At 44.7% G+C, this 27,500-nt stretch overlaps 1 protein-coding gene across 1 annotated transcript in view; it reads left to right on the plus strand.

Annotated features, from left to right (window-relative positions):
- The window catches only part of grin2ab (glutamate receptor, ionotropic, N-methyl D-aspartate 2A, b), a gene marked incomplete at both ends in the record, with an annotated part of 74,080 nt that overhangs the window by 78 nt on the left and 46,502 nt on the right, over nucleotides 1-27,500 (plus strand). Inside the window, 3 exons of the mRNA XM_079758660.1 lie at nucleotides 935-1,147; nucleotides 11,059-11,283; nucleotides 11,594-11,752. Of these exons, the coding sequence (XP_079614786.1) occupies nucleotides 935-1,147; nucleotides 11,059-11,283; nucleotides 11,594-11,752 (597 nt within the window). The remainder of the gene's footprint in view (nucleotides 1-934; nucleotides 1,148-11,058; nucleotides 11,284-11,593; nucleotides 11,753-27,500) is intronic.

Genomic DNA, 27,500 nt, shown 5'->3' on the forward strand with positions numbered 1-27,500 from the left:
CCGTTTGATTCGATGAAGTCCTTTCTAAACAGTGGCCTCGTCTCCTCTATGTGGGGAATCTAAAAAGCTTCGCGCTCGTTTTAAAGTAGAGCGGCGGTAGGAGCATGGAGACGTCTTCTTCCTTTCCCTCAGTCCCCGACACAACCTGCTGCATGCCCTACATACACGAGCCCCGGTACCGGGGAGCAGTGAGCGCGTGAGGGGAATATTCGGTACGGAGCCACAGGCTGTTTTTAACATGGTTCCTATTTCCAATCTCGTTTTATTTTTCTTCAGAGCGCGCAGATACACGCGCGCGCGCGCACACGCACACATATACACACACACACACACACATGCACACACACAAGACGCACAAGCGGACATCCCTCACATGCCAACTTGCGCACTCGCTCACAATTTTCATCTTTCGCTTAGATTTGGAATAAACTTACTGTTTAAGGTTTGACACACACATACACACACACGCGCACCGCTTAAACACGCACAAACTCACACACGCACGCGCGCTTAAAAACACACACCTGCACAAACAATTAAGCACTGATGAGCGTGTGCGCCCATCCGCAGGTACCAACGCACACTGCCACGCGGGAGCCTACATACACAAACACAGACACACAGACACACACACACACACACACACACACACACACAACCTCCTACGCTGTGCGAACACATTCCTAGGTGCCCACGTACACACACACACACACACACACAACCATCGTTCGATGCGATATCAGCCTTGGTCTTCAAGCGTGTTAAAATAGATAAATATAGTATCCATGTGACACACAGGAACAGACCCATCGCTGAGCAAACAGGTCTTTTTTTTAATATATCAACACGGCCACGCATTCAACAAGTCCACTACCTTCTGCAATGTGATCGGCAGCATTAGCCCTATATGTCCATGTCTGTTGTTTGTCTCCAGATCACATTTGAACACTTTTCCTCTGGTTCTGCTGACGCCGTGAGAGGACTCGGAGAACATGTCAACAGACGAGCGGCTCGTCGCAGTGGTCGCCTGTGCGCCGGGCCCCTGTACCTCACCGGTAAAACGGAAGCTTCGCGGCACGGACCCACACGAGGGTACTCCACCTCCGCGACCGCAGACCTGCCGCAGCCACGCTTTGTGACACTGAAGGTAAGCGGTAAGCCGGTGCACACGATCAACTACGGGAAAAGCGCTCGGAGAGGCGCGCGTCGCGCGGCTGGTTAATGAGCCTCTAGGCGGCGCTGTTGCACCGCATAATTAAACATGTCCGATGGGAACGCTCTCGCGCAATACATTTATATGGCGAATGACAGGTTTCAGTGTTATGAATGCGGTGGTCACGCATGATCACGTTATCCAGCTATCTTTATCTTTATATTCTTCGATCTGTCTGTCTGTCTACCACACATGTACATGTTAGGGTAGGAGACGTCATGGAGCTGACTGGATTATAGACTATCTTCCTATCAGAGTAATTATTACTTGGCTTGTGGCAACGAAACCCATTTCAACTGTCTGCATTTAGATGTGTGTTTGTGTGTGTGTGTGTGTGTGTGTGTGTGTGTGTGTGTGTGTGTGTGTTTGTGTGTCTGTGTGTGTGTATGAGCATGTGTGTGTTTGTCTACACCTTTACATGTGTGTGTGTGTGTGTGTGTGTGTGTGTGTGTGTGTGTGTGTGTGCATGTACATACACATGCAAGTGTGTGCGTGCGGTGCGTCCATGCATGCGGGCATGTGTGTGTGTGTGGTTCGAGGGGTAATAATTACAATTCCAAAGCGAGACTCAGGCCTAGTGGCAGGCAAGGGAGACGTGGAGTCAAAAGAGACAAGTTGAGGTGCAACTCCCCACCAGCACCTCCCTGCCAGGACACCCTGAACGCCTGCAAGCAGCGTGTCCCCTTCCTGAAACCTGAGGTCCGGCTTTCTATGCAAATGAGGATGTGTTGAGGTGTACAAGACAACAAGTTAGATGGAGGAAACACGCCGGCAAAAGTACATTCCTTTTTTGTAGGACATCTACGGATGTCTATTGTATTTGAACGATAAGGAAGCGAAATCTGATGTAGATAATAAGTAATTAGAAGTAATTAGAAGGGAGTTGATACCATCTCACCATGGCATATTTCAGTAATGTATGGCTCTGTTACATGCACCACTCGGTACTAAAGTAATGAATCCAAGACTAATCAGCCGAAACAATATTATTGCATTTTGTGGCGCATAGAGGATTAGTTAGATTAAGGCAGAGGGGGAAGTAGCCTTCCAATGGGGGTTTGTAAATGAACAGTTTTGTTTCAAGAAATTAGGAAAAAATGCAAAATACAGAATCACATTTTATAAGCTTAATAACAGGGATCGGATAGTTAAGGATGTCCCTACCTAGATCACTGGAAGCCTGGCCACACACACACACACACACACACACACACACACACACACACACACACACACACACACACACACACACACACACACACACACACACACACACACATATACACACACACACACACACACAATCTCGCACACTCGCACAAACACACACAAGCACACACACACACACACACACACTCACACACTCACACACACTCACACAAACACACACAAGCACACACACACACACACACACACAAACACACACATGCGGACAGATGCCATCAGACAAGCAGGCTGCTATCGACTTTGAGTCTGAGATGCTCTCTGAAGTCAGTTCAAACTGTTAGACTGCCGACGCTGCGTGAGACGGAGCAGCCCCTGTGTATCCACTGGCAAACATTTGGCCAGGGGGGCCCTGTCGATGACGGATAGCCATCGTTGGACTGGGTTGGCATGTGAGTACGACCGTGGCAGTGGTTTCCTACCACGCTGATGTACGTGGACCGGGCCTGTCTCTATAGTCACCGATCTTCGGAAGGCAGCAAGAGTGGTGTGACGTTTGGAGAGTTGTTATTCATCAAGAAGGAGAGAAAGGCTGGTCTTGGAGGCTTATTGTAATTTGTACTTCTGACTCTCTAATGGTCCTTTGCTTAGTCATTTGATGGGGAAAGTGTTCCCGGGGCTCAGGCTATAGTTAATCAGCGAAGAGCTTAACAGGAAAACAGCCACTTCACCAGCAGTTCTTTACCCAACAGAGCCAGCCATCCCCTATTGATACATTGTATGTTTGCCAACGTTGCTGCACTTATTATTACGACTATTTGTTGGAAGATCCTCCTCAAGGGTTCTTGTCAGGCATGTTGATGTATGAGTTTTAATGCACAATCACTTCAAATCTACAAGTTGCCAATCTTTCGCATAGTGGAATTGTTGAATTGGGCTGCGAATGTTGTATTTCAGCACGTATGCATTGAGGCCTATGCAGAAGGGGACTTAGTTCATTAAAAGCATTTCACATAAATGGGTTCATTGGTGCAGTCTGAAAGCAACCAATTGCTGTTCTATGCCTCACATTCCAGTTTCATCAGATATTTATATTTTTACTGTCATTGACTAGATGGCTTATGGATGTCGAGCAGCATTTTATTTTGATTTTAAATGTTTTGCTTGAAGTGCATCATAGACTTTAGAATCAAAGGTGAGGTGGAGGAATTATGGTGAACTCAGACAAACAGATTAGATTTGAAATTACCCCCAATATCTTTAATTATTTCAATTATATAATGGTATTAAAAAGCTACACTCTCCTTTTCCAGAAGCTATTTATATGTAAAATTTGTTAATGACCTTTTGAAATGAAAAATTACCTTTTTACCCTATACTCATTTGCCCACTAATAGAGTGCCCCTCTTCAGCAAAGCAAGTCATCAATTAAATAACTTCATTCACACATGAATTTATCTCCTTCTTGAAGACTCTTTATAATAGTTTCACAGAGTCTAAGGCTGAAACATTATATCTAAACCAATAACAACCCCATTTGGATAAGATATACAAAGGTAAGCAAGAGAGATGGTGTGACATAATGCGATATGTATCATTCAAGATATGAATGATCAATTCACATTGCTGCTGTTCTGTCCCAACCTAATATTATTTCCTTGGAAACTGGATACACTCTGAATGTGTCACATTGTCTTTAATGTATTATTTAAACAACTTCATACTGGTAGGATTTACTATGGACCTTCTACCATGGTTACTATTAAAATAGGTCAGAATAAATAACTAACTCACTACTGTAGTAATGCTGTAATGCAAACCTCATATCAGTCCTTTTGTAATTCTTCAGTTACACCCATTGATCCTCACAGTTCAAACATCACAGGGTTTCGAGGATGAATTTGAGGTTTCTGTCAAAAGGACCTAAGGCAAATATTGTATTATTAAACACTTTCCATTCCATATTTTATTCTTGCTTTCAGTGTCAATACAAAACGAATCACTGGATTGGTATTCATCTGGCGTTTAGTGGGCCGAACCATGCCAAGCAAATAACGTTGTTGTTATCTGCAATAATTGAATGAATGGAGTGAAGAAGAGAGGCATAAAAGCAGAAGTAATTGTTGTATCAATGCAATTAAAACATCAGGAAGAGCATCTGGTCCGTTAGATATGCTTCACCGCCCAATAATGCAACCTCCCAATATCTCACTCATTACACAACTTCCTATCCTCAGAGCCAAATGGAATGTGACAGATTAACAACGTCTACATTTTCTCATAAATAATATTTATGAGGGCATTCGTGTGGCTGATCACTGAGGGGGGTGACTGTTCCTTGAATACAAGGAAATGAAACTGTTTTAAAACAAGCCACCAATGTCTTTAAAGCTTTATTATTTCATGTACAACTTTTATTCCCTTTCGGTAACACAAGTCTCCACAGGATTGGCTAATCATCATGTGTAAGTTGTATATATGTTATGCCATTTCGGTTAACCAACACCTTAAGCATACCAGGCAGGGTATGGCAAGCAGCTGTTGTTCTCATATTATCTCCTGCGGTTGTTCAGAAAAACATTTCAGCCCCAGTTTCTGCATAGAAGCCTAGTAATGCATAATTCAGTGTGAGGTAAATTTATCTTGAATTCTAGTCTGACCCTAGTCCAGTCTCCTAACCTAAACAACACTCACACATCCACGCACACACACGCAGGCATGCACACACACACACTCAGAAACACAAACACACACACATTTTCACATGCTTAGATTCATCCCCTTCACATAGTATCAAAGTTGACAACAAATAAATCAAATATTAACAATTTATAATATTCTACACATTTTTTGTGTCCATTTCAGTATGTGCTTAACACAAAGAAACAACAACAACACACACACACACACACACACACACACACACACACACACACACACACACACACACACACACACACACACACACACACACACACGTTTTCTAGGGAATGGGAATGAGTAAATGTTACCTCTATAATACTTATAATACTTGTTTATTCATATTCATTACGAATGAAATATGAATGATGGAACTCTCATGGACTTTGTAATTCCCCTGGTCCTGCAGTAGACACACTCTCTCACACACACACACACACACACACACACACACACACACACACACACACACACACACACACACACACACACACACACACACACACACACACACACACACACACACACACACACACACACACACACACACAAAACCCTTAACCCACCAAGTGTTTACTAGTGAATGAGTAAATGTCTCTTCGATATTACTTGACTTGTTTATTCATATTCATTACAAAAAAATATGAATTATGGAACTCTCATGGACTTTCTAATACCCCTGGTCCGGGGCTACAAACACACACACAGAATTCCCCAAAATAATTTAATGCTAATTCACTGTGGAATGTGAACCAAATTTGGGAACTGGCCAACAATGTGTCCCACCCCCTTTCCTCACACAGTCTTTCCGCTGCGTTGTTGACATCTTGATGTGGAGGAAGGCTTGGGGCCTACTGTAAGAAGACCTTCATCTTCTCAAAGCAAAAAACTGAAATGTTTGTTTTGCAAGACCATGCAGGCCGGTTGCCCTTTCACTAATATGTTAAGCAATTGACATTCGATCACAAAAATGCTATCCTAGACAAACGGCAATGTAAGAGAACCATCCATGACCTACTTCTTTGATCAAAACAAGGCTGGCCTGTAGCCATTGTAAACCCATAAAACTACAACACGGTCTGATGCGCTTTATCATAGCTCTTATAGACTTTTAAAACAACCTTACTGAGAACATATACAGAAAGAATTTGAAATGAAAATACCATTAGCTCATTCATTTTCAGAACAATGCTACCCTATAACCACTGAATATCTTAAACGGCATCATTATGCAGTGTGGGATTCACAGTCGTTTAAAGCGACTTTTGCAACAGAGGGAATGTGAAATGAACCCGCTGTTGCGTCATGCGTCAGACTCCTAATGGTATATGCTCCGCGCACTGACATCTCGGAATAGTAAAAGCCTTCGATGCCCTCCATATGTGCTCCATTTAATTTGAGTTATTATTTAAAACCCCGTTAGAGTCTTGAACCAGTTAATGTGTTCACGCACGTGGAAAATCACCCGGGTGAGGTTACACGGCGTGCAGAGATGTTCTCTTGTTCGGTGTCATTAAAGTCGTCTCCGGGTTTGTCGGCCCGTGACATCTTTGATTTGCGCGAGGAGGCCACCCTGAGTGGCATGAAATTGTAAAAGTTTACAAAAGTATTAAATCACAAATTCAGCCTGGGGTTTAGGTTTTGACTGTGTTTAAACCCTGTTCTATCCAACTTTGGTTGAAAATAATTTCAAATTTCGGAGTGTGTCTAAAGAGGAAAACCTTCCAGGGCTTACATTTTCTCTTTCTGCACACATTGGGAGAAGAGGTGTGGAAACGTGGACGCAAAGCTTAGTGGGGGGGGCCAGTAGATTAAGGGGTGGAGACAAACGCAGCATCTCCACCCCAACATAGCCCAGCGGTTTGCATCAATCAAGGGGGTTTTATTGTAATCATACTCATCCATTATAATTTGGATTGCTATTATTACACCCATTTTTTTTAACACTACTGAGGGTGGCACTGAGAATGTTACACGGTGCATGTTGAAATATGATTACAGTCATTGTAGAAAAATATACCTCAGTACATTTATTTTTGAAGGACATGTATTATTACACAGCCACCACACATGCTGCTTTCATCTGACTCAGCGCATAGTTCTACACCTTTGGAAAATGCAATTTAGGCGGAAGGCTTTTTGAAGCCCAAATGGGTGAAGCCAAGTCACTTCAAACAACATAGCGAAAACACGGTTTCTTTCCATTCAGCCACTCAGAGCTTTGCTATAAGAGTAAAGAGGCTGCTCTCCTAACCAAGGTTCTTTTACTACTGAAAGTGACATTTGAGGCTGAGAGTTTCTGTATTTCTTTGTGGCCCGTCCTGCGCGCACACACACACACACACACACCAGAAGATAGAGACTGAGAGGCTTGTCAATCTGTGCTGCTATTTTGCTACCGCCCAGTGCCTGGTGGTGAGTGTTGCTGTGGGAGAGGTCATCAAGTGATAGAATATGTTGTGATTCTCCACACAGTAGCAGCACAAGTAGTTATGAGAAATAAGTATAAGCCAACAGAGCGTGACAAATCCAATCGCCGTCTCAGTTACTGACTGACAAACACGTACACACAAGCAAGCAAGTCACAAGAGAGAGGGAGAAATACACAAATGTACTTGTTTTTACACATATTGTAAAGAAATATGGTTTTAATTACGGTTTGATATTGACATATATAAGTTGGTGGGTGAATTTCCCCCTGGATAGCCGGTCTATTATCTTAGAATCCGGGTGTGAAAAGCAAACTTTGACTTTACTGCTATGCAGGCTGCCTCCACTACGTACATAGAACACTAGATTTTGCCAATAGCAATGCTCTGCTGCAAGGTCTGTGTTTTGATCACTGGGACCATGCTGATAATAAAGCTAGTTCTGGCCTATAATGAAGCTAGTTCTGGCCTAAGACACACAGCATATTTTAAAAACAAATTAAATGAGACATGCCACATGTCAATGCATTTTAGACACGTTATAGTGGCCAATGAATGGCTAATCAGATTTGAATATTATAAGATAAGATAATGTTTGTAAAAGTCTATTATCTTATAGGGAAATTTGTGAAAATCCTAAAACCACCCTATTTACTACTTACATTTCCCACTGGAGATGTATCAATAAAGAAAAAAAGAAAAATACATTCTGTTTTTTGTTTAAACAACTTGTGTTTTGTCTCTGGGTAGTCAAATGTGTGTCAGCGCTCTTGATTTCTAATTCTGTTCACCTGTTTTCCATGTATATGAGTTCCCTAGTTTCTTCCACTTTTTTTCTGTGGTTGTTTCTGCTTCTGCGGTTCTTTCCAAGTGAAGTTCTGTTTCCTGTTAAGATTGGGTTCAGCACCTGATCATAGCCTGACAATATTTAAAGCAGATTAAGATTCAGCAATATAACAAGTTGATTTAGCCTTGTTATTCACGTCCAGCCCAAATTATCATGGATAGACCACCAGTTATAGGCAAAGCGCAATACTGCTTTGAACAAATGATCTATATGATCTGCAGACTCATACATAGAGCTATACAGGTTCAACTTCAGGACAAATTAGGTGAATTCAAGACAATACTTGTCTACTTACACCTCTATATAGACGATATATCGGCATTGCAATAAGTATTGATTGAAACTGTAGCTTGCTGTACTTGTTCTTTTTCTTTGGTGGTAAGTAGCCAGAGTTGTACATACATTACTGCCCCCTGACCTTGGTGTTTTTACGTGCACCAAATGCATAAGTGTGATTCATTATGGGTTGTATACCCCTCTGGAGTCACCATCGGTGTTGACTCGCTGCCTCAGCCCTCCTGCTGTCGATCTCAGTCAATCTCAGTGTTTCATACAAACGCAACGCTTATGAAGGCTGCAGGGATTTCCACGGAGTGCTGAAGGGGAAGTCAACGAGGGCATGTTGAACGACTAATGAAACACAGCCCTAATCTTTATTACATCCTGGCTAAGGGCACCTGTCTTTATGATTAAGACATGTATTGGGAATGGTAGAGATCCTGGGGAAAGCTTTCAGTGTTTTTGCTGTAAATACAAACGTGCCTGCTATGTTATATCTTGGTTCATATTCAGAAGAAAAAACACTTTAAAACGCCTTTTTAATTAAGGTCAGAATTGTAAAAAGTTACTTAACTGTGTCGGATATGGTGACGTCAGTGGGAGGAGCTGATTATTGCGAGTGTTATTTAAACAGTTGGCCCAGAGTGTAAAGGGTAATGGATTGGCTGTGAAGCCAAGCACATCAAATAACTGATAAAGATTAAAAATAAGTCAAGTATATTGAATTTAAGTAATTTTGTGTTTGAAGCTGTTTTTCTTTTTTTGCCATACTTAATCATTGATATATATATATATATATATATATATATATATATATATATATATATATATATATATATATATATATATATATATATATATATATATATATATATATATTTTAAAGCCTAGTTGTGAATAGCACTTTTGTAAACACAGATTACTCGTTACTGGACGTCATCTGTGAAGTCTGTCTCCTACTACCCTAATTGACTCTCTGGTTTTGAGCTATCTCACAAACACCCAACAAAGTAGAAAATCAAGCAAGACGCTGCCAAGAGTGCTGCTTACACAAAATGAGAAGTAATGAAATGACAGTTAATGGAGCCAAATTATGAATGCTGTCTATTCGTTAGCAAACACTACTCTGAGGTTCAATACAAATGTAACTTTGTAATTCTTGCCATTGACCCCAAACCCTTTCTCATCTTGATAATAACCGTTAAGTAAGACGTTACCACAGCTGACATCGGCTCGTAGTTGTGTTAGCTCCGATGCTAACCCCAGTGAAGGTTGGTGTAATGTTGTCCCATCGGTTAGGTTGACACTAATTTACCCGGACAGGAGCATAGCGCTGTGTGATTTAGCTATGTGTGCTAAGTTCTGGTATAGAGCTGCAGGCAAGTCCATGGGCAAAGGAGCACAATCTGGAGAACCACTGGCTGGATAACTGGACTGATTACGCTGGGTGTGAGATGACATGGATCAGATACACACACTCACCACACCGGGAAGGATGATTGACACAGTAAACTGGCCAACCAAATTGAGACTGATTATGAGAAAACGTAAGGGGGAAATGTGGTGGGAAACGATTTGTGTGCAAGGTTAGACAATGAGGTAGCATGAGGGGGATGGATAAAGAGTTGTGTGGATAGTTGGGTAACTGCAGAATGCAAACGGCTTCCTCTCGGGCTGTTATTCAGCTCTGCTGGACTGCAGTGGTGTAAGATATTGGCTGCGACGCACCGTGGCGTTGGCGTCATGGTTTCATTAGTCCTCATTTAGCCCAGGGCTCTTCACACTGCGTATCCGCCGCTAATCTGCTTTTCCTTAGAGCGGCGTTCAGTTTGAAAAGGTAATGTAGAGTAATCTGAAAGGTGAGGATCAGGAAAGGGCTTAGTTGGAGACGGGTGAGATTGGGAACTTTGTCATAATCAACTTCTGTTTGGAACAAATAACTTCATTTTTTTCGGCAGTGTATGTGGCTGATTGATGGAGACAGTCTTATGCTTATAGCTCCTGAGAAACCTTGCCATATATCCCACCTCCTCCCCGCCCTCATTCGATTAAAATCACATTGTGTTTATTTTAGGCCCTATTTTATTCATTTAAACCGGGCACTTTTCTGCGGATTTTCCCTGCGAGCGATTTTTATTTTCTAATAAAGACCCACAGTGAGAGAAAAATATGGGGAGGGTTTCCAATGCTTGGACCCACATTCACTGACTGTGTCACTGACTCTGTGTGTGTGTGTGTGTGTGTGTGTGTGTGTGTGTGTGTGTGTGTGTGTCTGTGCTTGCATGCGTGTGTGTGTGTGTGTGTCTGTGTGTGTGCGTACCTGGTTGCCTGAATGTGTGCATGTGTGTGCGCGTGTACCTGCGTGCGTGCGTGGGTGCTTGCCTGCATGCGTGTGCGTGTGTGTGTGCGTGCGTGCGTGTGTGTAGGGTATGATGGGTGTAGTGGGCTGGATGTTCCTCCTGCTCTCCCAGATCGTAGTGCCTGTGACGTCCCAGAAGCCCCCGGCACTCTCGGTGGGAGTGATCCTGGGACAGACGCGTCCAGTCAGCGACCAGGAGATGCTGCCGCCTCGTCGCCCTGACGATACCCTTGAGGTCTCGGTGGTCGCTCTCAGGATCAACCAGACGGACCCCAAGTCTGTGATCACACAGGTCAGATGCGCAGCCATAAAGACACACACGTGTACACATGCTCGCACACACACACACACACACACACACACACACACACACACATACACACATGCACATACAAACACACACATGCACTCACACATGTACACACCACACGCATGCACAGGTACACGCACGCACATATGCATGTACACTTGCATATGCAACACACACACACACACACACACACACACACACACACACACACACATACAGTATTCCGAAAGTCAATGGTAGCGCCACACACACACAGACTCACAAATTGACTGCGCAAACAATGTGTCCTCAGGTGTGTGAGCTGCTGTCACGCACACGCCTCCATGGCCTCATCTTCGCTGACGGCACTGACCAAGAAGCCATAGCACAGATCCTTGACTTCCTGTCTGTTGAGACTCAACTTCCTGTCCTGGGAGTCCATGGAGGCTCCTCGATGATCATGGCTGACAAGGTACGTGAGATCAGGATGTTTGTTGGACATTGATGATGGATGATTCACGTGTGCGCGCGCACACACACACCCACCCACACGCACACACCCACACACATGCACCCCCCCCCCCCACACACACACCCACACACACAATCTCTATAAGTGTATCTTGATAATTTCGTTTAACTACAGAGATAATAGGAATAAGCTTTTTCTCGTATGCCAGCTCTTGAAGTTTCTATGGATTAATCCCTAAGTATTTCCGAAGACAGAAGTGTAATTTAAAATGCCTTTGGCATACAATGAATCAATTCAAACAGTTTATAATAGACATACAATATTGGGCTTCTGATCCCAACGCATTTAAATTAAATGGCTCTATCCCTGACGAATGGGAAATCCCCCTTATCAGCAAGATAAAACTTTCCAAGCATTCCTGCTCCTTGTATTGAAGGGATACATCAGCTTTCCTCTACGCCTCTAGGTTCAGGATGTGAAAGACAGAAAGGAGAGGTTTAAAAAGTAAAAGCCTAATCCATAAAACGATCCAGCTTTGAGTGCTTGTTTTTTGAGCTACTGCCGTATTTAGTATTTGTGTGTGCTGATCTGATAGGGCATCCACAGCAGACCGTTTTTTAACATCGGGTTTGGTTAGCAGAACCCTAGCTCACCAAGGTTGTACCAAAATGCGATGAATAAATTGCACACTGGAAAACAATGCTCAGGAAAATAACCAGTTCACGCTCACGACAGGAATCAGAACAGAAAGGATAACAAAACTGGAGGCCTTTTTTTTGTGTTAGTGTTTAGTGTTTCAGTGTCGAGCGTCGGGAGCTGGGCTCTCTGTTCTGGAGCAGATGCCTCCCTCCTGGGCACCAGCTGAGCGGACCCAGCTCGCTCACTGATTGACTGAAGGGCTTTGATAAGAAAAACACAACTCTTTTCTTTTTGCCTGTCTCTAAAATGTCTCCGGGTGCTGAGGCCAAACACACAGGAACCAACCTTGTCCATGCAGCAAACCTTTGAAGAGTTTGTATACGTGTGTGTGTGTGTGTGTGTGTGTGTGTGCGCACGCGTGTGTGCCTGTGAGCGTGCGTAAGAGAGATACACCCACAGGAAGGAGAAGAGAGTCCGATACTAGAGACCAGATAAGAAGAATAAGTGATTGCCTTTGTTGCTTTGTTAGACAAAGTGTTGCTGAGTAGTCTCTGGGATAGAGTCTTTAACTCAACACGCCTCTGCAGGAAAGGTAAATGAATTGTGTTTGTGTGCGTATATCCTTCCACTCTGGTTCAATAAGTGGCGCTGATGTGTGTTCAAACAACACCAGCGGCGCCCCAGCTGGGCCGCTGCGGCGTGCCGGTGGCCGGCGGTACAAGACCGAAGTTGCTCCCCACAGCTCCCAGGTGCAAGAGCCAGCCGTGCGAGAGCGAGCCGTGTAGACAAGGCGCTTTGTGCCGCGCACCAGGCCCCTGTAGTCAATCCCCCGACGGTCTGTTTGGGCAAATATTAGTTAAGTCCCCCCCGAACACACGTTGAGGCCAACAGGAAAGCAGGCCACTGGTGCAAATCAATACAAGCTTACAGGGATTGCTGTCTTGTAGGCAGCGGACTAGGGGTTAAGGTTGATGTGTTTGGATATGTGTTGTGTGGGAGCGCTCGGATCGTTCATCACGTTCACGACATGTGCACACGCACGCATACGTGCGAGCGTACAAGTACACACACAGACAGACATGCGCGCACACACACACAGACACACACACACACACACACACACACACACGTCCCACAAGCCCCATGTATAGGCAAACAAATGTTCCCATAGATAAACCCCTTAACACACAAACACACTTTGTTCTTTTGCAATTTAAATTACATGGATAAATAAACACATACATGAATATGTAGCTGTTTATTGTATGTGATTCAAACCAAAACTTTGATCTATTCGTCTGGGACAAACCCTGGAAGCCATACAGACTCCATGAATATTTGCTTCATGTTTGTTTGTTTTCCCTTGTACGACTGCAAGGGTTCAATTCCACGTTAGGAATATTTCCACCCCAATTATCCCCCCTACTCCCCACCACACTACTAAATCAACGACACACAAGCCACAGGGTGGTTAAACCAATATGGACCCAGCAAAAGTATTGTTTCAGGAAATAATGTTTCAGCAAGGAATCGCTTTCATCTTCTCAAAGCTGTAGGGGAACTACGCAATGCACTTCCCACTGACTCAAATCCCCTATAGCTCACTCACTCACTCTCACTCAGCTTACTGACTTACTCTCACTCTCTCACTCTCAATGTCCCGCATTCACTCTCTCACTCTCACTTACTGACAACTCTCACTCATTCACTTTCTCAATCTCACTCAATCAATCTCACTCACTTACTGACTCTTTCTCACTCTCTCTCTTACAGACTCTCACTCCTTCACTTTCTTAATCTCATATCATCCTTCACTTTCTCTCACACTCAATCTCATTCACTTACTGACTAGCCCTCACTCTCTCACTCCTTCACGCTCCCAATCGCACTCTCTCGCTCACTCAATCTCACTCACACACTCTCTCACTCGTTCACTCACCCACTTGTTCACTCACTCACTTGTGAACTCACTCACTTCATAGTGAACAATGCACGCTGGAACAGACAGCTGTTGTAGAGTTGAAAGGCCGGTTCCCTTAGCGCGAGAGAGGAGGTGTTCATAGAGAGAGAGAGAGAGATGGAGATGGAGAGAAAGGGATGCGGGGGGGGGGGGGGGGGGGCTTGCCCTGAGGCCTCCAAGAGGAACAGGATTAGTTTTGAATGTTGCATTTCCATTCCAGAGCGAGACGCTTTGGGAAATGAGAAACGTTCTTCATTTTACCTCAACGCCGCATGCGCCATACCTTTTCTGTCACAGTTTCTTCTGCTTCTTCTTCTATTTCCCACCCCTTGTGTGTGTGTGTGTGTGTGTATGTGTGTGCGGATATGTTTGTGTGAGGTGTGTGTGTGTGTGTGTGTGTGTGTGTAGACCGAGCAGCAGCAGTGTGGGGGCGGGGGTCATACCGTGTAGGTTGAGAACATGAACATGTGGAAATGGAACGGGGTGAATTAAACATGCATGTGCTCTCTGCTTAGCTTCTGCCACAGCAGTGGGATGCTGTGTGTGTGTGTGTGTGTGTGTGTGTGTGTGTGTGTGTGTGTGTGTGTGTGTGTGTGTGTGTGTGTGTGTGTCTTTATAAATGTGCTTTTGTGAGAGTATGTCTTTGTGTGTCTTTGTGTGTATGTATATATGCATGAATGATCGCATGTTTCAGAATCTGCTCTGGTAGGTTGGTGTCCCAGCTCGGGACGTCCCATATCTGTTGGGGCCATTTGCCCAGGACCTCTGCTGGGTCGCTTTAATATTTAACACCGGCTCCCTCACCTGCTGTGGCCGGCAGAAGACACACAGCCCTGTCATTCACTTTGTCTCTCCATCCTTCTCTCTCACCCGCTAATTCTCTTCCATGTCGCTCTCTCCTCTCCCTTCTCTCACCACTCTTCTCACTCTCTCTCTCTATCTCTCTCTCTCTCTCCCACTCTCTCTCTCTCACTCTCTCTCTCTATCTCTCCCTCTCTTTCTCTCTCTCTCTCTCTCTTTCTTTCTTTCTTTCTTTCTTTCTTTCTTTCTTTCTTTCTCTCGTTCTCGCTCTCGCTCTCTCAGTCTTATGCTCTCCCCTGTTGCCCCTCCATCCTCTGTCAGCCTGTCCAAGCTCTCTCTTTCTAATCCTCCTCTTCCTGTCTCTCACCTTCCCCCCCCCCCCCCCCCCCCCCCCCCCCCCGTATCACTCAACAGTCTCCACTCACCGTGTCTCTTTCCAGGCTGCTCTGCTAGCGGCTCTGCGGTTGGTTCTCTCTGGTGGCACAGGGTTGCACAGAGAAACATTCTGTTCTCTTAGAGGGCTTTTGGAAATCTGACGGGCTTATGAAGAAGAGAGAGGAAAAATACTGGTGTGTGTGTGTGTGTGTGAGTGTGTTTGTGTGATGTGTGGTGTGTGTGTGTGTGTGTATGTGTGAGAGATAAAAGTAGAAGAGAAAGAGAGTTGATGGGAGATTGCAGCCAGTATGGTGTGGTAGCTATGGCGACTGAACCACTATAGCTTTTGGTGCTGTGCTGGGAAGCAACAGAAATACACAAGAATGAACACTATGGTAGAGAGAGAGACAGAGACAGAGACTGAGACAGACAGGGAGCAGGGTTTTTATTAAGAGGAGGGTAGATTGCATCTAGCTAGCTCATTATAAAAAGAGGTGCAACACTGAAAGGAACTGGGTGATTCCCAAGTACCCAAGAAGCTAATTGACCTTAAAATAAGAATCCGACGTGATTTTTAAATTAAATTAAGCATTCAAGGTGTTCTCCAACACACAGGATTCGTAGCCGGCAAACTTGTTTGCTCCAGTCACACTGCTAGCAAGGATTTCTACTCCATGCAAATGAGACAGAGGGCCGATACAGTCAAGTTTCCCACTCAAGAGTGTAATTTTTAGGGATCTAAAGTCTTTAAATTTTTGGTCTCATTATTCGGTCTCAATTTAACATTCTTACAACTTCAATCTGTCAAAAGCCAGATGAGACATGAGACATGGGCTACATCTTCATGCCCATCAGTTGTTCCAACCACTTGACCTCTTACCTTTTGAACGTCCACTCGCCCAAAACACGTCAGAACGGATAGCAGCATATCCTGCATCGGAGGAAACCACAGGTCTATGATATAGAGTGGCATCATCTCACATTTGAAAAACATCCCGTCAAATGTCAGCAGACAGACATTTCCTTTTGTAAATGTCTTTCTTCATAAAGGTCTTTTCCGAATGCCTAGACCTTAAAAGACAAATGTTATTTGCATAAATCATCGACGACGCCCTGTGGTTTCACAGCAGTTGGGGCTCTGCAGTGAGAGTACTTGCGGTTGTATCGGATGCAAATAACAAAAACACAAACAAAAGAGCTCTGGGAAGGTTGACCTTTATGACTATTATTTCTCCAAGCGTAAACAGAACAGTTTTTGGTGAAGAGAGGTTATTGTATTGATGTGCCCGCTACGGCACTGGTTTACTCTCTTACTAGCTGCACAGAAAACGAGAGAAAAGGCTACTGTGCCTTGTGTGTTTGGTTTCTAAAAATCATTTTCTGCCTCACAGAGCTTTTTATTTGGGACGTTTGCTGTCATTACGCTGCAAACGGGGACTTATATGGTCTCGGAAGTCGGACCTTCCAATTAGGCAGCTCATTAATGCCTCCATTTCAATGTTCCAACCAGACAGAAAAACATAGGGTGATGAAGCCCTTCACATACGCTGTCTCTTCCCTGCTTTTTACTTCCTCTTAACACACTCAATCATCCTGGGAGACTATTATGCAGATTCCAACCTAAATACAAAAAATAATACTTTAAAAGTCAATCCACCCAAAAATCGGGTTAAAAATACCACCTTAAACATTAAACTCAAACCTAAAGATAAACCTCCTATTGACTGAGCAATATTAAGGACGTCGCTCTGACAAGCGCTTGTTATCCCCCCCCCCCCCCTGAAATGTTTGTGTATTGTGTCTCTGTGTGTACTTCATGGTGGTGTTTTTCCCCACTGTGCCGGGCTGGGTTTTTTCCCCCTCAGAGTTATGTGCTCCTCAGAGCCGTCAAACACTCGGCGCCGGAGCTGCTGGTGCTGCTGCTGTTTAACATAGATCACAGCCCCTCTGTCACATCTGTCTGCGCCACGTAATGGATCAGCATACCGCCAACAGGTGGCTCTGACAGACGCCACGGACACTGGGTGTCTGTGTGGTGTGTGTGGGTTGTGTGTGTGTGTGGGTGTGTGTGTGTGTGTGTGTGTGTGTGTGTGTGTGTGTGTTTGTGCTCAATACCTGTCAGCAGTCACCTTGAACACACAACACTGTACAGCACGTCATTCTTTTCCTATCTCCGCCAACTCAACGCTTTAACAATGACAGAAAGTGGTGTAATTCACAGACAGATATAAGAGCGCATTTTTATGGAAAGAGATTTTTCGTCACTTTGTAAACAGTCAGTAAGCCGTCTCTATGGGGGTGGATGTCTGCAAGTAAATTGCTCCAAAGGGGGGGGACCTTGGGCTCCTAAAACCCATTCTCAATAGACATTCTCCTCTCTCTCTCTCTCTCTCTCTCTCTCTCTCTCTCTCTCTCTCTCTCTCTCTCTCTCTCTCTCTCTCTCTCTCTCTCTCTCTCTCTCTCTCCCCGTCTCTCAGGGTCTATAGTCCCCTGTGTGTATTTCTCGTCTTCTCTTTCTCCCTGTCTCCTCATGCCTGATCCTCGCTCCCTTCCTCTTGTCATCCTCTCCTCTCCTCTCGCTCTCACGCCCCAGTTGGGGAGCACAATGGAAACGACAGTGGCAGGTTTGTGTGTGTGTGTGTGTGTGTGTGTGTGTGTGTGTGTGTGTGTGTGTGTGTGTGTGAGTGATAGTGTGTGGAGTGGCTCCAGGCAGGGTGCATTTGTGTCTTCACGTGTGTGTGTGTGTGTGTGTGTGTATGTGTTTGCGGGTTTGTCTGTGTGTGCGTGCAATCCGTGCATGCCTCTTTTTGTGAGCTTGCTCTAGTATCGCTACTTTTTAATCCTTCTGCTCAAAGAGCAGACTTCTATTTTAGGATTCTATAAACTATAAACCTCAAAGCAGTTTCAAGCTGTAGTGTGTGTGTGTGTGTGTGTTTGCACTGCATGTGTGTGTGTGGTCGTGTATGTGTTTGTACTCCTGTGTATGTGAGGGACTGTTCCAATGAGTTATTGAGTGAGGAGTTATTAAAGAGGTGACAGTGACCACGTTACGCTATGTGAATGAGAAAGGAAAGTGTGTGTGTGTGTGTGTGTGTGTGTGTGTGTGTGTGTGTGTGTGTGTGTGTGTGTGTGTGCTGGGGGCTTCAGATTCAATGTCAATGACAGGCAGAAATTGTAAAACATAAATGTGGGAAAACTAATACTGTTTTGTTCAAATGTATAAAATTAGAGCCTCTCTAAAACCTATTTTTTGGCAAGTGGACATTCACTTTGGCTCTGGGAATAGAAAGTTAACAGGAAAAATCTAACCCATGGGAAGACATTGCTTATCCCAGCTTGACTTAATCCCTGTAATTTTATCGTACCATTACAATGTGTTAAAAAGATTACAAAGTATACACACACTGAGTACAAGAGAGATTGCTCGCTGAAGAGCAATCACTTCACACCTCACCTCATAAACCCGAATCAACATCTCCGGTCAGACAAACAAACACAATAGATGACGATAAACCAACAGACCTGCGGTGTGCATTAGCAGCCACCATTACCTCGTCGTTCGATATTAGAAATGATGATTATGTTGATGATGGCAACAAGGAGAAGCTGTTGTCATGAAGCTGTTGTCATGCTGTTGTCATGAAGCTGTTGTCCGTCGTGGTCATGAGGTTGTCTTCACAGTGTGGTAATCATCACTTCACACGATTGGGCAAACAACTAATCTGCATAAGCAATCGGAGGGTTTGTAATCACAATCAAACGGGCTGTTTGAATAAAAAACGCAACACTTCTCAATGACGGAGAGACGAAAGGGGAGGGAGGAAGAGAAGGGAGGAAGAGGAGGGAGCAGAGAGGGAGGCAGACGTTTTTTGGGGTTGTTCATATTTAAATCTTTTACAACTCTCGATTCTTAGATACAGCACCTTTCATTTAAGAATGGATTCAATCAAATACGGAGATTGACCGGCCCAGAATTGTGTATGTATATCTGCATGTTGTACAATGAATTATTTAATAATGAAAGTTCATTTTAAATTATATAATGATACATTATGTCAAAGCTTTACATTCTATCTACTGGCGCAGTAGCTGCTTAAATCCAACCACTGCTTGATTTTTATAATGGCGATTCTGGACCACAACAATAACCTAATGACAACAATGTTGTTTTGTGTCCACAATATAACAGCCTCCATGAAGGGAATAGAGACGTCTCTGGTAATGCAGGCTCCCACGTCATTAGAAATCAATTCATGCCCGGTCTATTATCCTGGCCATCTTTGCAGCATTGTAATAATCACTTCACGCGGTTGGATAAACAAGCCATTTGCATAAGTAATTGGAAGGTTTGTAATTACAATTGAATTGGCTCTTTACTGGGACGCACTGTTTACGTACTGTCTTGGTAATCCTGCAAACCCAGTATTCAGTTAGGCAGGATTTATTTTTACACTTGATGTGTTTGTTTTTTGCGGCTCCTATGTAGTTGAGTTTGAATGAAATGGAGAACTATTTACATAGCATTACAAAGAGTGAGTTGTTGTCTTGGAACTTTAGAAAAGCCTTTTTAAATGCTTATGTTAGGAATGATATTGTAAATGCATTTCTGGAATTTATCAAATTTAGAACAGGAAATCCTCATTTGAATTGAATGTAAAAGATTTGATCATAACCATTACAGTCAGCGTGTGCAAGTATCCATGGGAAGGGATACAAGAAACAAAAATAAACAATTAGCAAGAGGGTTGTTGTCACCATTGACGAATATGGATGATAACAGGTTACCTGGAAGTTAGCGCCTACCTTTCTTAGCTCTTAATCAGGCTGGCTTTGTGCCAGGGAAAACTTGCTATGGTTCAAGTTGTGCCAATACCACTGCTTAAAAAAAATACCAAACCGAAATCCATTATAAATCAAAAGGTACTTTCAAGCCTGCCAGTGGTTGGGCCTTGCTTACTAAAAATGTGAAATCCCCCAAAATCCTGGTTTGTTCCTCTATTCGTAATTGCTGTCTCAGAGGCCTTCGCTTCAAAAATAAAAAATGAATAATTCCAATTACAAAATTCGATGACAAGTTTAAAAAGAAGAATTCCTACCCCACGCAAAATTCAGAAGATTCCCCTTCCCTGAATCCCTGCTCCTTCGAAAGGACCGTCGAAGTGAATGAATAGGAAATGAATGTGTTAGAATCGTAAAAGGATTTCAGCGCAAAGACCGTGTCACTTAGAGTCGATTGTTTCATAAGCTAACTGCGAAAGCTAATCAACTTTGCATGCAATGTTTATCTTTCATTTTTGCATTGGCTGTTTTTCAATAAATTATTATGGATGAAACTGGCATATTGCAGACTAGGAGGCACATTATGATTATCTGGCTGACAATAACAAAGCCCTTCTTGTCTTCGGTCTGATTCCAGGGATATACATGAGGAATAAGAAGTCGTGCATAATTCAGGTGTACTTCATTTGAAATGTCAAAGGTAATTAAATAAGAAAGAGATATGATTAAACCAAAGGAAAACACAACACAAGACGACAAAGTTAATGCAACAACACAGCACACAATAGAAAAGCGCAACACAATGATACACACCAACACACCAAAGCACGTAGAAGAAGAAAACAACGCAACACAACAAAGGATAAAAACAAAAAGGACACAACAAAACAGAGTGTTTATTTCCACCGCCATTAGTGCCTTTTCGTATTGGTGAGGGCCGGTCTCCAATTGGCACATTAAACTTCAAAACACACAACAATGCGGGCAAAACGAGTGAACAACAAACCCCAACCAAGGCCGATGCGCACTATTGTAAATAATGTCCCCGCTCAAATCGCCCACTTACTGGTTCACAGTCACAATGATTGGTGTGGAATAAACAAAGGTTTTCTCCCGAGTGCTGCCGCTGACAGCAGGCTAATCCCCTGTCTCTAGGATTAGTGGTTCCGGCCAACGGCCAGATATCAAGGGATAGCCATCCCTCCTACTTTTGGTTGTTTGACAGAATCCACAACTCTTACAGTGGATCCAGTAACTATAGCTTATTTTGTTCCCAGCGCCCATCAGCTGCAGGGCATACTGCTTTAGCATTTTTCTTAAAGATGTGCAATATTTAAAACAAATATCAATAAAAAATAATTGCTTACGCTTCAATTTGTTGAGTGCATCGCCATCCAGGGAATCATTATTAATGTTTTATCTCTTTCATCAACAATAATGAGGCGCTTGGCTACATCGTGGGACATAATCTGTGACATAGCAGTTCAAGTTGGCTACAAAGCCACCCTCTACCTTCAGCAGGACGAGATGAGCAGTTACGCTCGAGTAATTGAACCAGCAGTCGTGAGCGCACAGGCAGGGGCTACAGGGGAAGGTTCACGCACGGGGCCTCTCATGTTTCAGTGGCTCCAGTCTGCCGCTGACGGGAGGGAAAGGGACAGAAGAAGGATGAGTCGAGTCGGAGTACATGTCAGGAGAAGAACATGTTAACGTCAGTTCCACTTCTCCTCCTCGTCCTCCTCCTCCTCCATGGTAGCCCCCTCTCTTCCTTTGATGGGGAAAGCAAAAATGAAGGAACAAAACGCAAGTATGGCACTGAGAGAGAAATCGAGCGAGAGAAAGAGAAAGTCAGCGAGAGAGAGAAAGTGAGCGAGAGAGAGAGAAAGTGAGCGAGAGGGAGAGAAAGACAGACGCTTTGCAATATCACAACCAAAAACGAATGGAGAAAATAGTAGCCGTGGAGTGTCAGACAATTATCGCGTTTTAGACAATTATCAGTAATAGTAGTCAGCTCAGTAATGAGCTATCATTAAACCAATTATTTCCGAAACCTAAATGTCAAGACTAAATAACTTTCAATTGGGGAACTGCAATTGACTGAGCTTGCATGGGGGAACACACAGCGTCACTGCGGCATTAGCGGACAACATAAAGACCCTGCGGCGGTGTTGATAGCCATTAGAGTACGCTACCGGCGTCCGCTCCTCCACAGGCTTAAGCCTGGCCACGCTTGCTGTGTCAGCCTTACACCTTGAAGAAGCAGAGGTGCTCTTACTTTTCTTTCGGACGCTGATGAGTGGAGAGACGATTTTCCTGCTCGAGGGGCCCTCGAGGGACCACTGCCCGCGGGCTCAAGCAGGTACTTAACGCCAGCCACTGTTAGAGGGTTTCTCATCGGGATTGTCACACGGCTCCAAACCTGCACCAACACTTCTCAATGACGGAGAAACGGACGGGGGGGGGGGAGGGCGGGGGGGGAGCAGGGAGGGAGGGGGTGGTTTCTTTTGAGGGGTTGTTAATATTCAAAATCTTGCTCTGTTCTGCTACTTTCTCCTCGCTCTCTCTCTCTCTCCCTCTCTCTCTCTCACACTCTCTTTACAACTCTCCAATCTTAGCTACGGCACCTTTCATGTAAGATCGATGACATAAAATATAAAGATGGATAGGTCCAGGGTTGTGTGAATGTGAATCTGAATGTTCCCCCTGTGTGTGGTGTTATGGTATGTGTCTAATGAAATCTATAATAATGACACATTCACAGCTTTTGGAATTACATAACACATTATGTAAAGCGTTATATTCCATCTACTGGTGCAGTACCCACTTCATTCCATAAGGTACAATGTTCCACACTACAAGCGCACATGCATGCACACACACACACACCAACACACACATATATACACACACACACACACACACACACACAGATTCCAACACACACACACACAGATTCCAACACACACACACACACACACATACATAAACACACACACACACACACACACATACACACATTGACTCAAAGAGAAAGAAAGAGATAAAAAAACTCCACGTCAAATCCGAGCGTTCTTGCTATGCTGATTTCTCCTCTCCCAACACCCACACGATCATGACCTAGAGAGGCCATCTCTACCGTTTAAGCCACTGCCCTCTGAAATACGGCAGCGTCTTCTGCACGACCCTGATCAGGGTCGTGCAGAACGAGAGACGAGAGCGAGAGGGAGAGAGAGAGAGAGAGAGAGAGAGAGTGAGCATGTGGCGAGCGAAGTGATAATGAGCTGAAGAGAGAGTGATAGATAGAGAGAGTGATGTAGTGCTATAAGGCATCACCGGGAAAGAGTCATGTTGTCTTCCTGAGGTGATGCCCACTCTGGCAAGTCAAACTGCCTTCTCGCTGCACTCTGCCGCGCGCCTCTCTGCGTAGGCCGGCTGTATAAATAACACTTACAGAGCACAGATCACACAGGCAGAGCGAGGTAGAGGGAGATATACAGGGAGGAAGGGAGAGATAGGGCGATACAGGGAGGGAGAGAGAGATGGGGAGGGAGGGAGAGATAGGGAGATAAAGGGAGGGAGAGAGAGATAGGGAGATATAGGGAGGGAGAGAGATAGGGAGATATACAGGGAGGAAGGGAGAGATAGGGCGATATAGGGAGGGAGGGAGAGATAGAGAGGGAATGAGAGATAGGGAAGGAGGAAGAGATAGGGAGATATAGGGAGGGAGAGGGAGATGGGGAGGGAGGGAGAGATAGGGAGATATAGGGAGGGAGAGGGAGATGGGGAGGGAGGGAGAGATAGGGAGGGAATGAGAGATAGGGAAGGAGGAAGAGATAGGGAGATATAGGGAGGGAGAGCTAGGGAGATATAGAGAGGGAGGGAGAGATAGGGAGGGAATGAGAGATAGGGAAGGAGGAAGAGATAGGGAGATATAGAGAGGGAGAGCTAGATACGGAGGGAGAGACAGAGATAAAGGGGGGTAGAGAGAGATATGCACAGAGGGAGCGATAGGGAGATATAGGGAGGGAGAGCGAGATAGGGACGGAGGGAGAGATAGGAGGATATAGGGAGGGAGAGCGAGATAGGGACGGAGGGAGAGAAAGGGAGGAAGGTAGGGAGGGCCAGAGAGAAAGAGAAAGGCAAAGAGAGAGACAGGGAGGGACAGTGGAAGAGAGATAAAGAATCAGAGAGAGAGAGAGGGAGATAAAGAGAGTCAGGCAGAGTGAGAGTGCAGAGAGATGGAGAGAGAAACAGTGTGAACGGGATGGCTGAGGAGGGAGGGGGAGCATGGGGGAGGTAGTGAAAGAGACAGATACAGAATGTGATGGTGGAAGATGCTACATAACAGTAGCTTCAGCTCAACAGGAGGAGAGAGATTAGAGAAACGGAATACAGAGGGAGGGATGGAGTGGCCTTACCATGGAAATGTCATATATTTGGTTAGGAGTAAAGCATGCAGCAAGAGAAAAGTGTGAATAGTAATTGATCGTGAAAAGGACAAGCACAAGACAAATGGATACAAATATGTGTGTGTGTATATTTTTGTGTGTGTGCTTTTGTGTGTGTGTGTGTGTGTCTGCGTACCCGCATGCCTGCGTGTGTGTATGTTTTTGTGTGTGTGTGAGTTTCTCCATGCATGCCTCTCTGCCTGCCTGTGTGTTTGTGTGCATGTATGTGTGCATTGGTTTGTGTGCATGTCTGCATGTGTGTGAGCGAACGTGTGTGCATGTTTGGCCCGTTGGTGCTCACATGACACCCTCAGTATTAGTCATGGTGTGGATGAATACCTGTATTATTCTGCAGCAACTCAAACATCTCCAGCAAGCTCCACTCTCCACCCCAGATCATCTCTCATCACATTCCCCACAGTCAGGCCTCCCTGAACACGTTTTCCATCCGTAAAAAGCACATGTCATTGTTTGTCCAAGTGAAGAGGGGATTCTTTGTCACAAGTCAAACCACCGAGATGATTGGATGTTTGGGGGCCTAATGACGCAAAAGTGGACGATGATTGGTCGAGCTGGTGTGATCGCGTGATCGCGTGATCACACCAGCTCGAGACTAGCATCACGCGTTCCCTGATGTCACCGCTCATCAAACAAGGATTAATTAAAAGTCATTACTGGAGCCCGTTTACAGTTTAGCAGAGAGGCCTGCTGTTACACTTACCCTTCATTGTCGTGATGTGCGAGGGGGGCGGGGGGTGGATGTGTGATAAGTGATGAAACATTATACAACCCCCCCCCCCCTCCCTGCACCAGTGTCGTGTCTGAGAACTTCCACTGTGCACTTGATCACTATCAACCCCCCCCCCTCTTGCTATGCATGACTGTGATACAGTTGTGGGTACAGTCACAGCACTGATGCTGGTCCTCTCATCTCCAAACCGTTTGTACTCTCCTTAGGCTCGATTTGAGATCTCTGTTTATGAATATAACATTTTATGGCCGCACTGTTTCAACTCAGTGAATGCAACACAATCAAAGCTGTACTACTAGCTGTATCCTAACTGTGTTCTGGCTGTGTCTTGAAGCCAAGGATGGCCAGTTGTGTGAGGCATATCCTTATAGTTTGGATGATCTATGACATAAAATGTATATGATGCATATGACATTATATTATATGATGCATCAGAAGATGTGATATTCCATACAAGTTCACATGCGTGACATTTAACATTAAATATGGCCCTTCCCTGCCCTGACCCTGCACCAACCCACAGCAACACAGTTTGACCAATGCTAAGGCAGGTGGCGGTCCCACAGTGAGTAAAGTGCTTGCCGATTAGCCGCTACGCTACACCAGGTGCCAAGTTGAAGGCTAAGTGCTAGCCGTGTGACTGGGGCATGTGGCTCCTGTTGCTGTAATGAGTGTGGCTTGTTCTCACTCTTCCTCCCCGGCTGGCTACTGCTCTGCTAATTGCCTTAATTGAGAGAAGTGACCTACATCTGGGGAAGAGCTTCTGGAGATCCGCAAAACAGCTGGCTGGGCTGTATCAGGGAAGGTGTATGTGTGGGTGGGAGTTTGTGTGTGTACCGTGTGTGTGTGTGTGTGTGTGTGTGTGTGTGTGTGTGTGTGCGTGTGTGTGTGTGTGTGTGTGTGTTTATTGGGGGTAGCAGTGTGCACAAATGGGGACAGCCAGAAGGCTGCTTCTTGTTGTTACGTGAAGGTGTTGGCAAAGAGTTGATGTGGCAAATTGTCCTCTGAATAGAGTTGTTTAGGATGCTTATTGTCGAAATAAGCTATTTAAAGTGTTAATGCCACGCTGACTCTATAAGCCACTTCAGAGGGAAATATATGCACCGCATAGAAGCTTGACTTAGAACACACTTCAGTGTTTCTTGACCCAATTAAGCTCCAAAAGGCCAAGAGCCTGTGTGCACCCACTACTGTGTGTGTCTTTGAGCGATCCAGAAAGGCGGAGATACAGAAAGTGAGATAAAAAGAAAGAGACAAGAGAGAGTGATGGAGAAAGAGGGAAAGAGAGTTGAGAGAGGGAAAGGGAGAGATAGAGTGATAGACAGAGAGGGATAAAGGGAACAGACAGAGAGAGGGACAGAGATCGGGAGAGAGAGCGATAGAGAGGGATTGGGAGAGGGACGTGGGGAGCAGATTGGCTTGGAGTGATGTCATACTTTCAGAGACGGTGCCGGCCCGCAGGCCAGCGGTGAATGTGCTCCGAACAGTCTTATGTACTTCTTTTAGTCTAAATTATTTAATACAGTCCTGATGGAGAGACATACTCCCAGTGTGTGTGTTTATGTGTGTGTGTGTGTGGGTGTGGGTGTGTGTGTGTGTGTGTGTGTGTGTGTGTGTGTGTGTGTGTGTGTGTGTGTTCGTCTTTCTTTTCACTGAGGGTCTCTGTCCTTCATCACTGTATGTGTATTTGTGTGTGTTGGGCTTTTTGTGTGCCAAGACCAAACACTGAACACCTCAGACTATATTTAGTCAGTCAATAATGAGGGTGGTGGTTTATTATATTAGGACTGGGCGATAAATGCGATAATAACGGCGTTAGCCTAAATTCGTTTGACGCATTACCGCAGGCACTGCCCATTATCGCTCTTTCTCTGAGAGACGAGTGGAGAGGCTAGAGCGGTGGCTTTCTATCGGATGGCAGACAGCAATTACAGGAGCTCACCACTTGACTCAGAAACCACTACGAACTGTGGAAAAGACGAGCTGCCATTATGT

This window comes from Pollachius pollachius (genome assembly GCF_949987615.1).
Source record: "Pollachius pollachius genome assembly, chromosome: 2".
Classification (NCBI taxonomy): domain Eukaryota; kingdom Metazoa; phylum Chordata; class Actinopteri; order Gadiformes; family Gadidae; genus Pollachius; species Pollachius pollachius.